Genomic DNA, 15,330 nt, shown 5'->3' with positions numbered 1-15,330 from the left:
GCAGTTGGGCTCCTCGCTACTCTGCTACTATTTTGGAAACTTCAATAAACACAAGAGGCCAGATCAGTCTCTCAGTGCTCCAGCACAAGCCCGGAGGAGCACCCTTAACTTTGGTGGCAATAGCAGCCTCCATATGCACTGTGCTTCATTTGGACCCCAGGCAAATTCATCAGAAATAGCTGCTGAAAGCATTATTAGCCGTCCGCTAATTAGCAGGTCTTAACACTTCTGCTCCTGCAAGCTTGCACCAAGGATTTCATGCTCATTTGTGCCATGGAGAATATGACAGTTCAACATTTGTGTGGGAGCTTTCAAGCCGCTGGAAAAAAGTATGGATGTTTATATTTTTAAAAAGGAATTGTTTTTGCCGCTGTCAATTATTAATGGCTCTCAGGTCAGGCTAAGGAACAATGCCAGGGATAAATTACCCTGTACACTATTCATATATGCTCTCCCCAGTTGTTTCCTTCTCAACTAGAGGATTCACCTCACAGTGAACTTGTTTGCTTTTGGAAAAAATGGCTGATGAAGCGATGAACTCGGAGTGCCCATTTATTTATGCATCAACATCTTTCCTACTTTGTCAGGTGTGTTTAATCAAAAAGAAGCAGGAAATGCATTATAATTATAAACATATTACTGCACAAGAAAAAAGGCTGTCCTTGGAAAGGATTGTATTGTTTGATAAATGCTTACATTTTAAAAACATAGGCTTAACCTACGAAGCTCTTTGCTAAGATCAAAGCAAAGCTGCCTGTCACCACAGGCTGCCTGTGCAGCAGGATTCAGCTCTGAGTTTGCAGCAAAGGAAGTGGAAGAAAGTTAAAAAGAAAATAAAATCCCCTCCTTCCCTTTTTTTGCCTCGAACTTTCCCCCAAGTATAAAAAATGACTCAAACATTAAATATTTACTGCTAAAATTAATAGAGTTAGAAATGAACCCAGCTGAAAACACAATAATTAGGGACCGGTCCAAAGCCCCTTGCTGAAGCCCGTGGAGAGACTCATTGTTTTCAGTGGGATTTGGCTCAGGACCCTGGTGAGCCAAAGCGAAGATGGAGTTACGGCATAACCCCAGGAGATCCTGGATCTCCTGTAGTCTTTCCATGTGACCTTGCCCAAACTTGCAAGCATTCCTTAATCCCAAGCACAGCCGAACCTGAGTCTGTAATCTGCTGCTGCTGCTGCAAAAAGCAAAAGTCCTTATGGGCTACAAGACTGGGAATGCTGTAGGTAAGACACAGCAGGGGCTTATTGCCCTTCTCCGCATTGAGGCTGAGACACGGCCCTGCACTTAAATAAAAAAGAAATTACAGACAAACTGGAAATCGTCCAGAGGAAAGGAACAAAAATGATCAGAGGTCTAGAAAACATGACTTATGAGGAAAGATTGAAAGGGCTGGGTTTGTTTAGTCTACAGAATTGGAAACATCCTAGTAAACTTTATAGATGTAAAAAAATATGTAGTATCAAAAAGGGTAATCGATTGCCGTTTATTGCTGTGAGGATGGCAGAAAGTACAGCAAAGAAGTTTTAGGATAGACAGTATTGAAAGCTGTGAGGTTAACAACGCACTCGAGTACTCAGGGACTTAGGGAGGAAGCAGAGTGCCTCTCATGGGAAATTTTCAATGTGTGGGAGAAGCATCTGCCATGAGGGACTGAGTAACTTAATGTCCCATGGAGCAGGCTGCTTTCAGCCATGTGGTCCTATGGTTTCCATGATTTAGTGACTGTCTCAGAACACCCAAGAAAGAGACCTTGGAGATGACAGGCCTTCACAGCACTCCCTGATTTGAAAAAAGCGGTAGGTGTTCACCCCTTCTAAACGTTGACCCCCATATCAATGACCCTTTCCTACAGCCCTCTTTTTCTTGGCTTTCATAGTTATTACATGAAGAGAAACAATTTCCCACCACTTCATGGGGTCATCATTGTATTTGTGAAGTATCTTGCTACTCTCCCATGCAGGACTCCCATCTAAGCAAGCACTCAAATGCTCAAATATTAGTATGATGAGACCTCTGGAAAAGCATATGGTGACTCAGAAAGTGTTCCAGGTAGTGATGGCCTTGGAGATCCTTCTTGGGAAAGTCCCCTCCCCTTCCTGAGAAAGGGGTACCTTTGTCAACCTTTGCTTTCACTCGTAGCACCACTGGGCATGGCTATTGCAAAGCACCTAGGACAGTACTAGCCATTTCTCGAGGTGGGCCAGGTGGTGGCCAGCACCTGATTAGAAAGGTAGCATCCCTTTTCCCCATAGGATCTGCCCTGGGACTGGATATCCACTGCCCTGAAGCTGAGTGTGCTGCTGTTTCCATGTGACTAACAGATTCTGCCAGACCTTGTCTGCTTTGCGAAGACCCAACACTGTTTTCTGGTTTCAACGCTTTTTGCAAAGGGCCCTAGAAGCATTGGTCAGAGTTGGCCTCAAAGCCAATTGACTGTAAGACGGAAGACTATTAGAAACCAGCTTTGTATTCACTGCTCAGGAAACCCCAGTTCCTTGAATTGGGGCATCTCCAAGGACTTGGGGGTGATGTGAGGGCTCCGCGAGGGCCGGGGAAAAGGTGCTGTGCTTAATGCTGCTGTGACTGTCCCTTTTCTTTGCACTTCTCATTTCCTGCTTAGCTACAGCTATGCAAGATACAATTTGGTCCCTGTATGAATGCTGAGAAAGTCACTAGTTACATGATACAGGAATTAAAAAAATCTGTTTGCTTCCAAGAATAAACCAATGCCTGTGCAATGGTTTGTAAACATGAGGTTATGGACCCAAATCAACTTTTTTTCCTTGGTTCTGGGTACAGTTACAAGCCTGGCAGGAATCCCTATCAGCTAAAATGCATAGCAGCAACTGGTATCTGCTGGAGTTTTGGAGATGAGTGGGGTCACTACAGGAAGAACTTTGGGAAGGCAGCACTTCAGGGTTGGAATAAACATCTCCCTGGGGCAGACTTTCCATAATTGGCCACGACAAGACTTGTTCTCCAGAGAGCTGGAGCTGGCCTGTGAGGAAGCAGAATGAATCACTGCTTCAGTCCAATTTGGCAAGTACTGTGATTTAGCCCTGCTTTGCAAAGGGAGAAGAAGAAGGCTGAAAGACAGAGGAGAAATATAGCCAAAGGCTTCCGAGCTGGGAGTTGAGTTTGGGTTCCCACTCATTTTTTGCAGGTTTACTCAGATCCTTAGAAGGAAATCCTGGCAAAAACCACTGGTACAAGAACAATTCCCTTTATCAACAGTGCAGAGGGAACAATGGGGACTCCAGAACACAAAGCTCATACAAAGAATAATAACCATTTTATTTCACATTGTTAAAATAGCAGTTGCTATGCAATTCTTCCTTCCAGCCCCCCACTTCATTAAGTATTTCTGTTGCCTCTCTGCTCCCAGATACAGATCCATGGGAGGCGATCTTCATGGTTGGCGCTGGTGTCCTGCAGTATGGTGGTGACCACGTGGCTGTGCAGACTTCTGTGAAAAGGAGGGCTGAATTTCCTCATACCATCTTGTACCCTTGGAAAAGTCCCACTTTCTTTCAAATATGAGAAAAAAGTATGTTGTTTGTGCCATCCTTTCTCTGGATAATGGTCATCAGAGCTAGCTTTAAAGCTTCTTGCTATCTGAGCAATCTTACCAAGCCCAGTGACCTGACAGCAGTTCACAGCCTGTTCAGTATCTGATGATTAATCTCCTCCCTTTCAAAATATGCACTTAGTGGCAGAGCCCCACAAAAATATTGGTGGAGCCAAAGCTGCTTTGCCAAGTGGCAAACTAGACTTGCTCTTCTTGGAAAGCTGGTTTCCTGTCACTGGCTTTCTGTCATTGCTGTTTTCCAGTGGTTTAGAGAGAGGAGGAAAAGAAAAAAATGTTCCTTCCAAACACCTCTTCTCTTTTACATCCCATGTAAAAGAGACATCTCCATGTATCCTCTGCTATTCCAGATTTCAGGAATTCTATCAGCCAGGGCTTTCTAACTAACCTTACTTCTAAAGATGCAATCTACCCAGATGCAAAAGGAGGAGCAAGCTCCTTGCAAAACAAATCCCTTGAAAAAGAAGACATAGACAATCTTCCTTTCTATCCCACCTTCTCCCACTCCTTTGAAGAGAAGTCAGAAGTAACAAAAATCTTCCCTTCTCTGTGAAAGAGGGAAAAAGTCAAATCTGCATCTTCTTACAATGTGAGAGTTCAGACCAAAGCATCAGCTTTTTCCTAATTTCTATTTTGATATTAGGAACATCAAAATTTTATTTCTTATGAGATGACTACCATAGCTAATGCAGGCAGCTGCTGCTGGCCTGGCTATGAGACTAGAGTTTGGGGCTTTCTATTCTAAATGCTCCCATCACCCCAAATGGAAATCTTGGTCAGCACTGAGCAGCAAAGGGCCATGGCATCCAGCTGAGCTTGCATGCTAACAAATGCAGCTTACCTAGGTCTTACTTTAGATACCAGCATTCCTAGGCACCTTTAATTTTAAAGTCTGTACAAAGCCAAATCCTGTGCCAGGTTCTTACACAATGTTTTTTTCCTATTTTCTTCTGAGACTCTGCGTAAGGCCTCCAGGCAGGATTTAGCAGCAATACAGGTCAGGTGAACATGGCATGAGCACAAAGCTTGTAAAATTTCTGTCAGAGCATTCAGGGAATGACAATGCCACTGGTGCCTTTAAGGTCAGGAATTTGTGGGACCCCATAAGGATTCCCCTTCCCTTTTGGGAAGGAAAGCAGAAAACGTCCTGTAAAGTACCAAAGGTCATTTAGAGAAGGTTAGAACACGGGACACACTGCAGTGTAAGGCACCCATGGTCAAAGAGTTTGTGTGGCAGTTTTCCCTTTGATGTCCATGTGTCAGTCTCTGGATCATAGCAGTCCAAGGAATCCAAGTCCTTGATGACGTTGTCCACAGTGAGACATCTTCCTCCGGTGACATACAGCTTGTTCTTGATGACTGTGGCCCCGTGATGCATTCGTCTGTCCTTCATGTCTGCACATTTAACAAAATTGTTGCCTTTCGTATCATAAGCAATTATTCTCCGAGTGTACCCTAAATGCAAAGCCAGATGTGGAAAAGACAGATGGCAATTAGATCTTATGGCCAGCAGAAGGAAGAAGAATATATTTCTTGCTAGTCTTCAATAAAACCTAGTACACTGATACATAATTTGGCAGAATTAAGATGTCTAAGCTGGGAAGTGATGATAAGTCACAAGAATGCCTGTCTATCTTCCCTTCCTGTTTGTCCTTACTCTTTCTCACAGCACCTCGACAGCCACGGCTCAACAAACAACATAAACCTCATCAGATGAGGCAAGCAACCTGTCAAACACAATTGGAGCTTGCAGTTTTCTGTATATATCTTGAAATGTTCCAAAGTATTTCTTTTCACCCAACAGACTCCTAGAGCTTCACATGGAAATAACAGAACTGATGGCTTATGAGAACAAAGAACAGTGTTTTGTTGGGTTGGAGTCATAGCTGTCTACTGAACGGAACTGGGTACTCAACAGCATGGTGGTACCAGTGTTCACTCCACTCCCACATCTATGCTGGTCTGCTGGCCGCCACATCACTGACTCAATGGACAGCTCTTCCACTGTGGGATGGTGTAACCTCGCATCTGCTGAGAGGTAAGGGCTGGTACCAGGGCCATTGCCCTGGAACAATGGAGGTGTGAAAGCTTGCTACTCAGCAGTACATTGCCCATGTATCCTTGTACATAATCTCGAGTGATAATCTGGAGTGCCTATGGCAAACTGCTTTGTGCCATGTTCTGCAGGTCTTGAAGCCACTTTGCTTCATGAAAATCAAGGCCTATCTTTCTTACCCAAAACCACTCCCCTTTGTTACCATGTGACCAGTCACACAAAGAGGACCTGAAATGTGATGAAAGCTTTTTTTAAGAGAAACCGTTATTTTTGTTTTACTGTTGTTGATAAACTAAGAGTGTTTGGCAAATGTTTTGGCATGGAAGCTGGCAAATAAAACCTGACCATGCTGAATTTCTCTCTGCTTTCAACTAAAATGAAAGATGTTTAAAATTAACATGAATTTCTGTGGCTTTTGTTAGATAAATAAAAAATAAATTGAGAACTTAAGTTCATCATCTTCACACTTGAGTCAATGCAGGCCCTTCAGATTAATGCATTTGAAGGTAAGAGACTTGAAAATACTATATTTTGGGCACTGTGATCTGAGGTCAGGCTAATGTTCCACACAGGAGTCTGACAGTCTCAGACCTTTTCTCTCAGGTCTCCCCTGTTCTCCCTGCAAAAGGTAGCAGTGGCCTCTCACTGAGAGATGACACCACTTTTGAGTTCTATGTGATCTGGGTTCAATTCTCTGCTTTGCTGAATTTTCCCTGACACAAGCTTCCTCATGCCAGCCTATGGTCAGAGAAGCTGCATTAAGAACTGTAGAGTACCACATTACAAATGACGTGTGATCCATCAAAGTGCCATGGACAGAGGCTGATCCTCAGGTTGAAGAAGACACTGAAATGTTTTCCCTTTCCAAGTGTTTCATGCCCCTCTCCAGACATTTCACAATTACCCCCAGGAGTAAGCTGCAGAACTGACTGACACCTCATAGCCCTGCAGTCCACCCATCCCAACAAGTCATCCACGGACTTGTGGTAACTGTGCTCCTCACCCTTCTAGGAGGTGCAGTCAAGGAATGCTGGGCTGTGAGTCAGCAGGAGAGGAGCAGGACCACCATGCTCTTTGTGTCTTCCTTTCTGCTGCAGAGCAGCAACTTGCGTGCAGTTTCCTCAGTTTCATCCCACCTAGGTCCTGCTACTTGAAGTAAGAATGTGCCTTGTGGAGAACTCATCCCCACTTCCATGTCCATGAGACCCCATGAGAGATGTTTATGAAGGGTGGCACACACACTCCTCCTTTTCTTCCCAAGCTCCACTTGCTTTTTAAGGGAGCACCCTTAGCAGAAAGGCTGTGAAATCCTGCTGGACCTGGGCAGTGGAGGTGGGAGGGAGAGCAAAACAGAGTTCTTACCACCTACGATGATAATCTGGTCTCCAATTGTGACAGCTGGTGCACAGACGTTCTTCACCACTCTGGTCTCCATCCGAAACCACATATTCCTGGAGACATGGTAAACCTGACAAATAAATAAAGATACACGTGGCTGTTCATGTTGCAATTTAAGTGGCAATTGTACTTACAGAGGGACTTATTCTTTTTATTTTGTCCTAATGAATAAAATCCTCTGCCTTGAACTGCTGGAAAGCCGAGAATTTACCTGTTTTGTTCTTAATATATCCCTTTGGAAAGTGTTCTAATTCTCCAGACTTGTCTGCTCAGGAGACACTAGCACATGCACTAGAGCAGAGTCTATCTGCCATATGCAAGATTCTTGGCTGTAAATCTTTCCTTGAGTATCAAATCATTGGATACTCCTGGATACTGCTCTCCCAATGTGCAAGCCATTTATTTTCATTTTCCAGTTATTCTCTGTATTCCTGCCTCAGCCTTAGCAATTTCCTGGGCAAACAAACCTGAACTTCATCTAGCTCTGCTGGCAGCCACTGTCTTTGCCCAGCTGCTATTATTTTTGCTGGTGGCTGGTATGCACTCAGATTGGCAAAGGGGCTTGTTGATGGGACTTATCAGTGGTATCTAAGTCATCAGCTGATGTGAGAAAAAGAGCTGTTGCCAGATAATGATCATTCAGTCATCTGTATCTGGGCAGTGCAAACTTCGATGTCACATCATCCAGTTCTTAATATAGCAAATATCTCCAGAACAAGTCTCCCCGCTAACCGATAGATTAATTTCCTTTTCCTGATAATCAAGTAGCGTTATCACTGTAAAGAAGTATTGCTCATGTGCTGGCTGCCACCTTAGCCTTTAATGATCTTTCTTAGATAAAACACTCAAACAAGTGAAAAACACTTATAGGGAAAATAAAATTTCAATGTTGCTAAAGAATGGAATCAGATTAGAAAAGATTTCTTATATTTTTTTCCTCCTGCTAGAGTGTAACTGCTGAAAGCAGGCAGGGAGCCAGCAACATGTGGCAGGAGCCACATCTTTAACACAACTGTTGATGCAAAATAACTGTCAGTTTAAGTCCTGGCACTTTGATGAGCGAGAAGCTAATCGCTCTAATAATCGCAAATCTTTGGTTTTGCTGCAAGCGAGCAGGTGTGCAGCTGACACCCCAGCTCGGCTGCCAAGTGGAAAGCATTGATTTTGGTGAGATTGGCTACGGGCATGAAGCCAGGCAGGGAGGTCAGCTGCTGCCTGCCACAGCATCATCTGCAGCAGCCATGGCCCCAGTGCCCACCAGCTGCAGAGCTGACTGACACCCAAGGAAGTACCTTGGGTCTTCTGCCCAAGAAACACTCAAAGGGGAAAACCAAAGAGTTGTAATGCTCTTTGCAGACAAGACTTCCTGAAGCCATGTCTCAAATCATTCTGCCTCTTGCTGAAACTCACAATAAACTTTTTATTGGCTTTTTCTTCCTCAGGAGAGTGATGAACTGCTGAAAACCTTATGTGAAAGTGCCTGCAAGTAGGACTGACCATTACCTGGATCAGCCGGACAGGGTTTTGCATAATATCTTCTCCCCCAAAGAGGTAGACCCTCTGATCTTTGGCAGCAACAGCAGGGTGAAGGACCGCCACAGGCATGTTTGCCATGCTTTCACAGGCATTGTAGACACTATCATATCTTTCTACAGAATTCAAGATTTCCTGGTTTTCTCCAATTCCACCAAATGATAAAATATAATTTTTATATGCCAAGCTTCTCTGGGAGTAACGTGGAACTAACATGTGCTCAACTGTCCTCCACTGATTGAGTTTGAGGGAATAAATGTAAATATTATCACTGACTGGACTTTTCTTATTGCTAATAGGCATCCCTCCAAGCACATAAATATTGCTGTGCAAGCTCACTGCAGAGGCTTTGTACAGGCGCACGGGAAGTTTGGCCAGGCTTAGCCACTGGTTTGTCTTGTCATCATAGAGCAGGACATCCCTTGTAGTCTGCTGGCTGTCCTTCCTGCCACCAATGATGATGAGAAACTCTTGGTTGGAGTATCTGCGAGGAACATGCAGCATGGGCTTGATGTCAGGTACGCTGGTACTGTACAATGAAAACATATGTCTCCAAGCGGACTCAAGGATGCTCCTGCAAGTGGCTGAGGACTGAATGAGGGAGTCATTGGCAATGAAGTGGAAGAGGAAAGTTGGATGGACATACTGAAGACGGACTTTCTTGAACAGTTCTTGGATGTAGCGTTGTCTTTCCTGGAGGTCATGCCGGATCCAGACCATCAGTGCCTCAAAGACCTGCTCCTCCTCCCCACAGAGCTCATCATCCCCAAGGTAATCGATGAGCTCCAATGGACAAAGGTCCTTCAGGTCCTCTGAACAGGCCACTTCAGGGAAGCACTTCAAAGCCATAGCCTTGGCTTTCTTATTCAGGCTTTGGCAGTTCAAGACTTTTGCCAGTCTGACCATGCTCAGACAGTTGTCAGGGGTCAGCTTGTCCTGGAGGTAGGCAGAGCAGGCCTCAAACAGCTTAGTGTACTGCAGCATGGAGGCTGTCTCTAACAGGCACAGGACATTCTCAGTGGATATAAGAATCTCCCCTGTGTAAACGTAAAGGATAATCTGATCCAAAGTCTCAGCATTGATGCCGTTCAGGATGACTTTAGCCTGGCGACTCTCTCTGAAGTCATTACAGAACATTGCCTTGAAGTATGGACTGCTGGAAGCCAGCACATTTCGATGGCAGGGGATTTCAAAGCCCCCAGAGCAGAGGGTAACATCAGTCAGCATCCTGCTCTGCCGCAGAACATTCAGCTGTCTCAGCAGTTCGGAGGAGAAGTCCTGGTCTTTGAAGAGAAGCTCCTCAGTGGATTCCTCCTCCATAGCAAAATAGGAGAGAGATGAATTCTGGACTTGGCAGAAAGAGAGTAAAAAAAATCTTAGAAGCTTTTATCGAAATATCCAGCTCCAAGGGAACAAATCGGGACTTTGATGTTGCTCTAAATATCCATTCACTGTTATATGTAAAAATGGAACATGGGTTAAGCACAGTGGGAAAATAATAAAGAAGGTAAAAGGTCAGTAAGACCCTTTAAAATTTTCATAAAGTTATCAGATAGGTTGCAGCTCTGAGGTCAGCACTGCCTGTGTCCCTGGCAAGAAGCAAAAGCACAGAAATTATCTCACAGATTTGGGATGAAAGCTGGATGGCTGAAGCAATTGGTTTGTTCATTTTAATCACATTGAAGAAATGCGCTTAGACATTTATACACTGTTTTAAAGCATTAGCATTTTAGTAGCTTGCGCCTCTTTCCTCTAGAGTTAGTCACTCCCAAAGAATGTAAATCTGGCACAGCTGAACTCTGCAGCAGGGCAAACGAAACCCTAGAGACTGGGAATCTGCATTAAAACGATTATTTATTAACTCTGCTTAGCTGTGGGGTTTTTATGTTAATCAGACAAACAATGAGTAGATTAAGTGCCAGGCAGAACACTATGATGAGCATCTATAGTCCTGGCTAACTGCTCAACCTGCAGTGAAACGGTAGGGTAGAAACATTTACCTTCTGTTGTCCTTCACTGCATGCGCTTACTTTCTGTCGTTTATTCTCTGCTGAGATTTTCCATAGCTAGAGCCTGGATAAAAACCTATAAACCCACAGGACGTTTCTTTCAGTAGGTAAGTGATTCATAGAGGGTGATTTCTGGATGTGTTTATTCTGAAGTCACTTTTGCTGCTTTCGGGAGCTGTGCGCAGGAGCAGCAAGGCAGTGGGGCATTGTATACATTCCAGTGCTAAGAATAGGCACACATGGTCTTCTCACTGTTATCACATGTGACGATGCCGTTGCCTTTTGCAATGACCTGGCCAGTAGTGAGCATGCCCAAGTGGTGTTTTTCTGGCAAATGTTTACATATAATAAATAGACACGAAGAGGAAAGTTCATTTATAAAAGTCCTGGCCGTCCATTTGGAAACGGCGGCAGGACCCTGTCCTAAAGTGCCTGGGAACTCTAGAAGCGTGTAAACAGTCTGCAATGCCTTACACTAGGTAATGCACTGTCACTGTAGTTTCGTGGAGAAAGAGGGAGAGAGAAGGGCTTCCAGGGACCCCAGTGCGACAGGCTGTGTCTCCACCTTTTGGAGAAATCTAGGGAGCACTGGCCTGTTGCAGTCTGATGGGAGATGGGATCTCTGCACCCATGGCTGCCCCAAATTGGGCAAGGAGAGCCCAGCTACTTCTGCCAAGAAGAGAGTACAGTTCACTCTTGGAGCAGTTTAGATTTATGACATTGCTTGATATTTCACATAGAAAATATCAAGTTGTGGCCTTTTTTGTAAGGGCCTCAGGTCTCTGAAACTCTTAGCAAAGCACTCAAAGAGGTGCCTTGAGGAAGCTCAGCATTGCGGGTGGGTTGACCAGAGCTGTTTGCTGAAGTAAGTGCAGTAACCTGGAAACCATGATTCCAGGATGGCAGGTCCTCGGGTGGCACTTAGCTCCCCAGGGCAGACACCTCGATGGGGTCCCTAACTGCAGATGTCTGCACATGAACAAGGTGTCGGAGCTCCTTGTGCAGCCAGAGAGGTCTAGGCAATACAACTGAGTCTGCTGAGTTATTTAGGTCACCAGTAAGTATCACCTATATTTGGGGAGGTGAACAGTCCTCCAGTCACTGTTAGGCCTCCACGAGTGCAGAGCTGCCTCAGACATAGAATCATAGAATCATAGAATCATAGAATCATAGAATCATAGAATCATAGAATAGTTTGTGTTGGAAGGGACCTTAAAGATCATCTAGTTCCAACCCCCCCTGCAATGGGCAGGGACACGACCCACTAGATCAGGCTGCCCAAGGCCCCATCCAATCTGGCCTTGAACACCTCCAGGGATGGGTCATCCACAACCATCCTGTTCCAGTGCTTCACCACTCTAATTGCGAAGAAATTCCTCCTTATGTCCAGCCATGTGTAGGTGTCCATGTTTAACACTCCCATGTAGGTATCTGTGATGATGAACCTAAATCCAACCCCAAGGCTTGAATCAGTTGAGAACCTATGCCAGCGAAGGATCCTCCACAACCCCAGCTGTGCCTGGGTAACCGGACTGGACCGCACCTCTGTGGTGGAATTCCTCTGTTCGTTCCAGGATGGGAATAAATCCAAAATGGAGTTTCTAAGCCTTGCTACCACAGGGAAACACAAGGTTAGAGCAAAACTCCTTCTCATATTTTAAAAGCCAAAGCTCACGGGTGAGTCATGTCTGCATCTGGTCACAATGAGGCAGATGACTGAAAATCTTTGGGAGCCACAATGCCCTTATGTTGACTCCCATGCCATGCTGGTGTTTGCAGTCCTCCATATGTTCCTGTCTCCACGTCCCGGCAGACTGCAGGGTTGGGAGCAGATTGTTCCTCTAAAAACATCAGCTTTGTATCATGGGTCGTGTCGTATGTGGCCTTTCCCAGAGACTCTTCAATGCAATATAACAACATGTTGAAATGTGTGAAGGCTAGGCAAAACCCCAAAGGCCCAACCCTGTGTTAAAGATAGGGCGGAGGTGGGCTGGCACAGTCTTTTGGAGGCTGTGGCATCTTTCCTTCCTGCACAATCTGTGTAGGTGTGTGCACATGTGTGGATGGCCAGGCAAAGTGATGATGGGAAAGGAAAGGAGCCACTGGGCTTAACTCCTGTAGATGAGTCACTTTGAGGGTAAACAAGGCAACATGCAGCCTCTTCCCTCTCCTTAACCAAAGAGACGACCCAGAGGATGATGTTGAGGCACTCGGGAAAATGTGCCCTGCCCTCCCTTTTCCCCACCGCCATTGCTTCACCAGCTGGCCATGATCTTGCTATAAATATTTAGACTGGCATTAAAAACCCAAAGGAGAATTTCTCTCTCTTCGTCCAGAGAACATTAGCTACTCAAACAAAACACCCTCTCGCTTTCTTTCTTGCTCTGTATGTATATGCTCTCATTGTGGTCTGTTTTGATGATTGATTTAGCTTTATGTCTCTGTTCTGGCTCTAACTCTTTACTGCTTGTTTATTTCTGACTCTTGGCAATGGCTGTGGATTACTTTTTTTAACCCTTAAAGAAACAAATGACGTTATCTGGCTTCACTAATGACGATGTTTTATGTGGTCAGTGAACGGTAGGTGGGATGTTCTTCTGCCTTAGATACTGATAAATGTAGCATTTATTTAGAAGATCCTAGGATGGTTGTGCAAACTCCTGCTAACCCAGAGTACAGCGTGTGCTGTTTAAATAGCTTATTGCTCTCTAGAGGGTTGCTGCTCCCTGCTGAGTCCCCTCACAGGTCCCTGGCAATTTGGGGCCAAGTCTCCTGAGCAGTGAAGCTGCTGCTGCCTGCTTTACAACTCTCTTTTCTTTCTTTCCCACAGATTATGGTGTCAGACACCTCTCTAACCAAGTGGGCACATTGGCACTGCTTAGTTAAGACCTTCTTTATAAATAAACTAGAAAACATTTTTCACAGCATATCCTAGAACAGTATGTTCTATATGGCCCTTTCAGCATGACCCACGGTGAGACAAACAAGCTGTTTCTTCTGTGGGACAGTGTAACTTGTCTGAGAAAGAGTGTCTCTGAGTGGGTGCTTGTGGCTGGTTTCTTAGGCTGGCATGTTATTGATCGAACAAGGCCTGGGTGGTATTTTTCGGGAGCACAGGATCCTGCATTAACCACGGCAGTGGGGCACAGTGCAAAGATAACAGGCTGGTCTGAACATCATGTGCAAGTGGGAAGGAGGGCTCTTTCACTGGTGACCCAGCAGCACTGTGTGGTGTGGTACTGCAGGTTCCCCATAGCCCTCGAGGGAGGCTAGAGCCATTGAGGCTGTTAAAAACCAGTGCCCCCCCTGCAGCTACTGCTGTACTAACTGCATCAGTGGAGAGTTTCTAGAAAATGGAATGTCTGCCAAGGAATGACCACCTTCTGCAATGCTGTATGCTCAGCCTGATCCTTCTGCTGTCTCTCCTTAGGTGTTTGGGATTGCTTAATTTTGGAATTAGGTTGATTGAACCTTTGACTGGACTCAGAGCAGCTCTTCTTATGTTTTAATGTAATGGGATGGTGAAATGTCTATTAGCATGCAATAAGCAACAGAGCAGAAAAAAGCTGTGATCTAATCGGCCAGCAGACAGGTGCACAGAGAAAATCGGTGATGTCAGACAACTGCTGAGATTCATACACTGATCCTATTACAGTTCGGGTGAAGATGAACAAATGTGGATAAGGAAAAAGGATTGTTCAAGGCAGAGACCTCACTGAGCTTCTGTTATGTGAATTGCCTTGATGACTACCAATCCCACAGTTTTCAAGTAAGAGATCATCCCTTTCCCCAAATTTACAGCCTGAATAGACACAGGGATAAGAAAATAATATTCCTTATTATGGTCTCTATATAACTGCGAGAGGGAAAAAGAACCTCAGGATTAACATTCCTCATTGCAAATGGAGATAATTACAGGGATCATAATTAATCAGATGTTGTGAGTTGGAGAGGATGGGAAGATGTCCCAAGCAGCAATGGTGGCTGGCTGGGGTGACAAACTTCAGCCCAGGCTGGGAGAGCAGCCAGCACTGCCTGGGATGCTGCAAGCCCTGGAAGCATGGAGTTTGGTCAGTGGGCCTTGGCAACGGTAAGATGGGCACTTAACACCATTTTGTTTATTATAAGCTGGAGGGGAGAGAAATATGGGAGTAGAAAGGAAGACCAACGTGTTGGGGAATTATTAGCTTTGTATATTGCACATTTACACATACATGCAAATATATATAAAAATACGTGCACTGAAAGAGCAAAGGTATGTCTACCCTACCAAATTACTATCAAGAGGTAGCATGGATATGGACCTTTCTACTCAACACGTATGTCTGTATGTCCCCCAGCTGATAGCACCACCAGGAGACCTAACTCCATGTGTGATGTCTGGGATAGACCTATGAAGAAACTACTTCCCCACACCAAGCACCCAGTTTTGGATGGATCCTGACACTCCCCACTGGAGCAGCCTCCTCAAGTCCTGTCTGTGCTCAGCCAGAGCCCAGTATGGATTTACTATTTGATCCATTGGATTGGGAAAACAGCACTTTGACACTGTCCTCTAGCTCTGTGGTTGATGTCTCAGGTTCACTGAAGGCAATGAAGCTCCCCAAGCTGGGAAGCAGTGCAGACGACTTCGAAAAGTAAACAGAATTTATTGTGAATATGGGAATTGATGGACAATTGTATGTGACAATATGATGAAGTCCTTTGTGTTATGTCAGGCAACAGGAATAGAATGACTA

The 15,330-nt window shown here is 44.9% G+C and overlaps 1 protein-coding gene and 1 long non-coding RNA gene across 7 annotated transcripts; one reads left to right on the top strand and one right to left on the bottom strand.

Moving 5' to 3' along the window:
• Nucleotides 1–3,287: 3,287 nt before the first annotated feature.
• Nucleotides 3,288–10,779, bottom strand: KLHL38 (kelch like family member 38). 3 transcript variants are annotated; one of them, XM_054058781.1, is made up of 4 exons: nt 10,583–10,779; nt 8,553–10,033; nt 7,014–7,119; nt 3,288–5,050 (listed from the first exon to the last, which is right to left on the bottom strand). In XM_054058781.1, exons 2-4 carry the CDS (start codon nt 9,900–9,902, stop codon nt 4,764–4,766), a joined length of 1,743 nt encoding a protein of 580 aa, XP_053914756.1. In that variant the 5' UTR covers nt 9,903–10,033; nt 10,583–10,779; the 3' UTR covers nt 3,288–4,763. The 3 variants fall into 3 exon arrangements, with proteins under 3 accessions (XP_053914756.1, XP_053914758.1, XP_009558297.2); XM_054058783.1 differs by having other exon boundaries at nt 8,553–9,931; XM_009560002.2 differs by having other exon boundaries at nt 8,553–9,926; nt 10,583–10,778.
• Nucleotides 10,780–12,863: 2,084 nt separating this feature from the next.
• Nucleotides 12,864–15,069, top strand: LOC128851244 (uncharacterized). 4 transcript variants are annotated; one of them, XR_008448524.1, is made up of 3 exons: nt 12,864–12,977; nt 14,022–14,360; nt 14,932–15,069. It is a non-coding gene; the product is annotated as an uncharacterized LOC128851244 (long non-coding RNA). The 4 variants fall into 4 exon arrangements; XR_008448523.1 differs by having other exon boundaries at nt 14,022–14,681; nt 14,932–15,057; XR_008448526.1 differs by having other exon boundaries at nt 12,868–12,977; nt 14,247–14,360.
• Nucleotides 15,070–15,330: the final 261 nt, after the last annotated feature.

Source organism: Cuculus canorus, chromosome 2, assembly GCF_017976375.1.
Source record: "Cuculus canorus isolate bCucCan1 chromosome 2, bCucCan1.pri, whole genome shotgun sequence".
Taxonomy (NCBI): Eukaryota; Metazoa; Chordata; class Aves; order Cuculiformes; family Cuculidae; genus Cuculus; species Cuculus canorus.
Note: the sequence above shows the minus strand (reverse complement) of the source record. Positions and strands in the feature narration are given on the sequence as shown.

What these genes read in the sequence shown, in the direction of transcription:
- KLHL38 (XM_054058781.1), bottom strand. Translation starts at nt 9,902, where the DNA reads ATGGAGGAGGAATCCACTGAGGAGCTTCTCTTCAAAGACCAGGACTTC. An exon ending in ACCCTGTCCGGCTGATCCAG is followed by an intron (nt 7,120 to 8,552) that starts GTAATGGTCAGT and finishes TTTATTTGTCAG; the next exon opens with GTTTACCATGTCTCCAGGAA. An exon ending in CCAGATTATCATCGTAGGTG is followed by an intron (nt 5,051 to 7,013) that starts GTAAGAACTCTG and finishes CTTTGCATTTAG; the next exon opens with GGTACACTCGGAGAATAATT.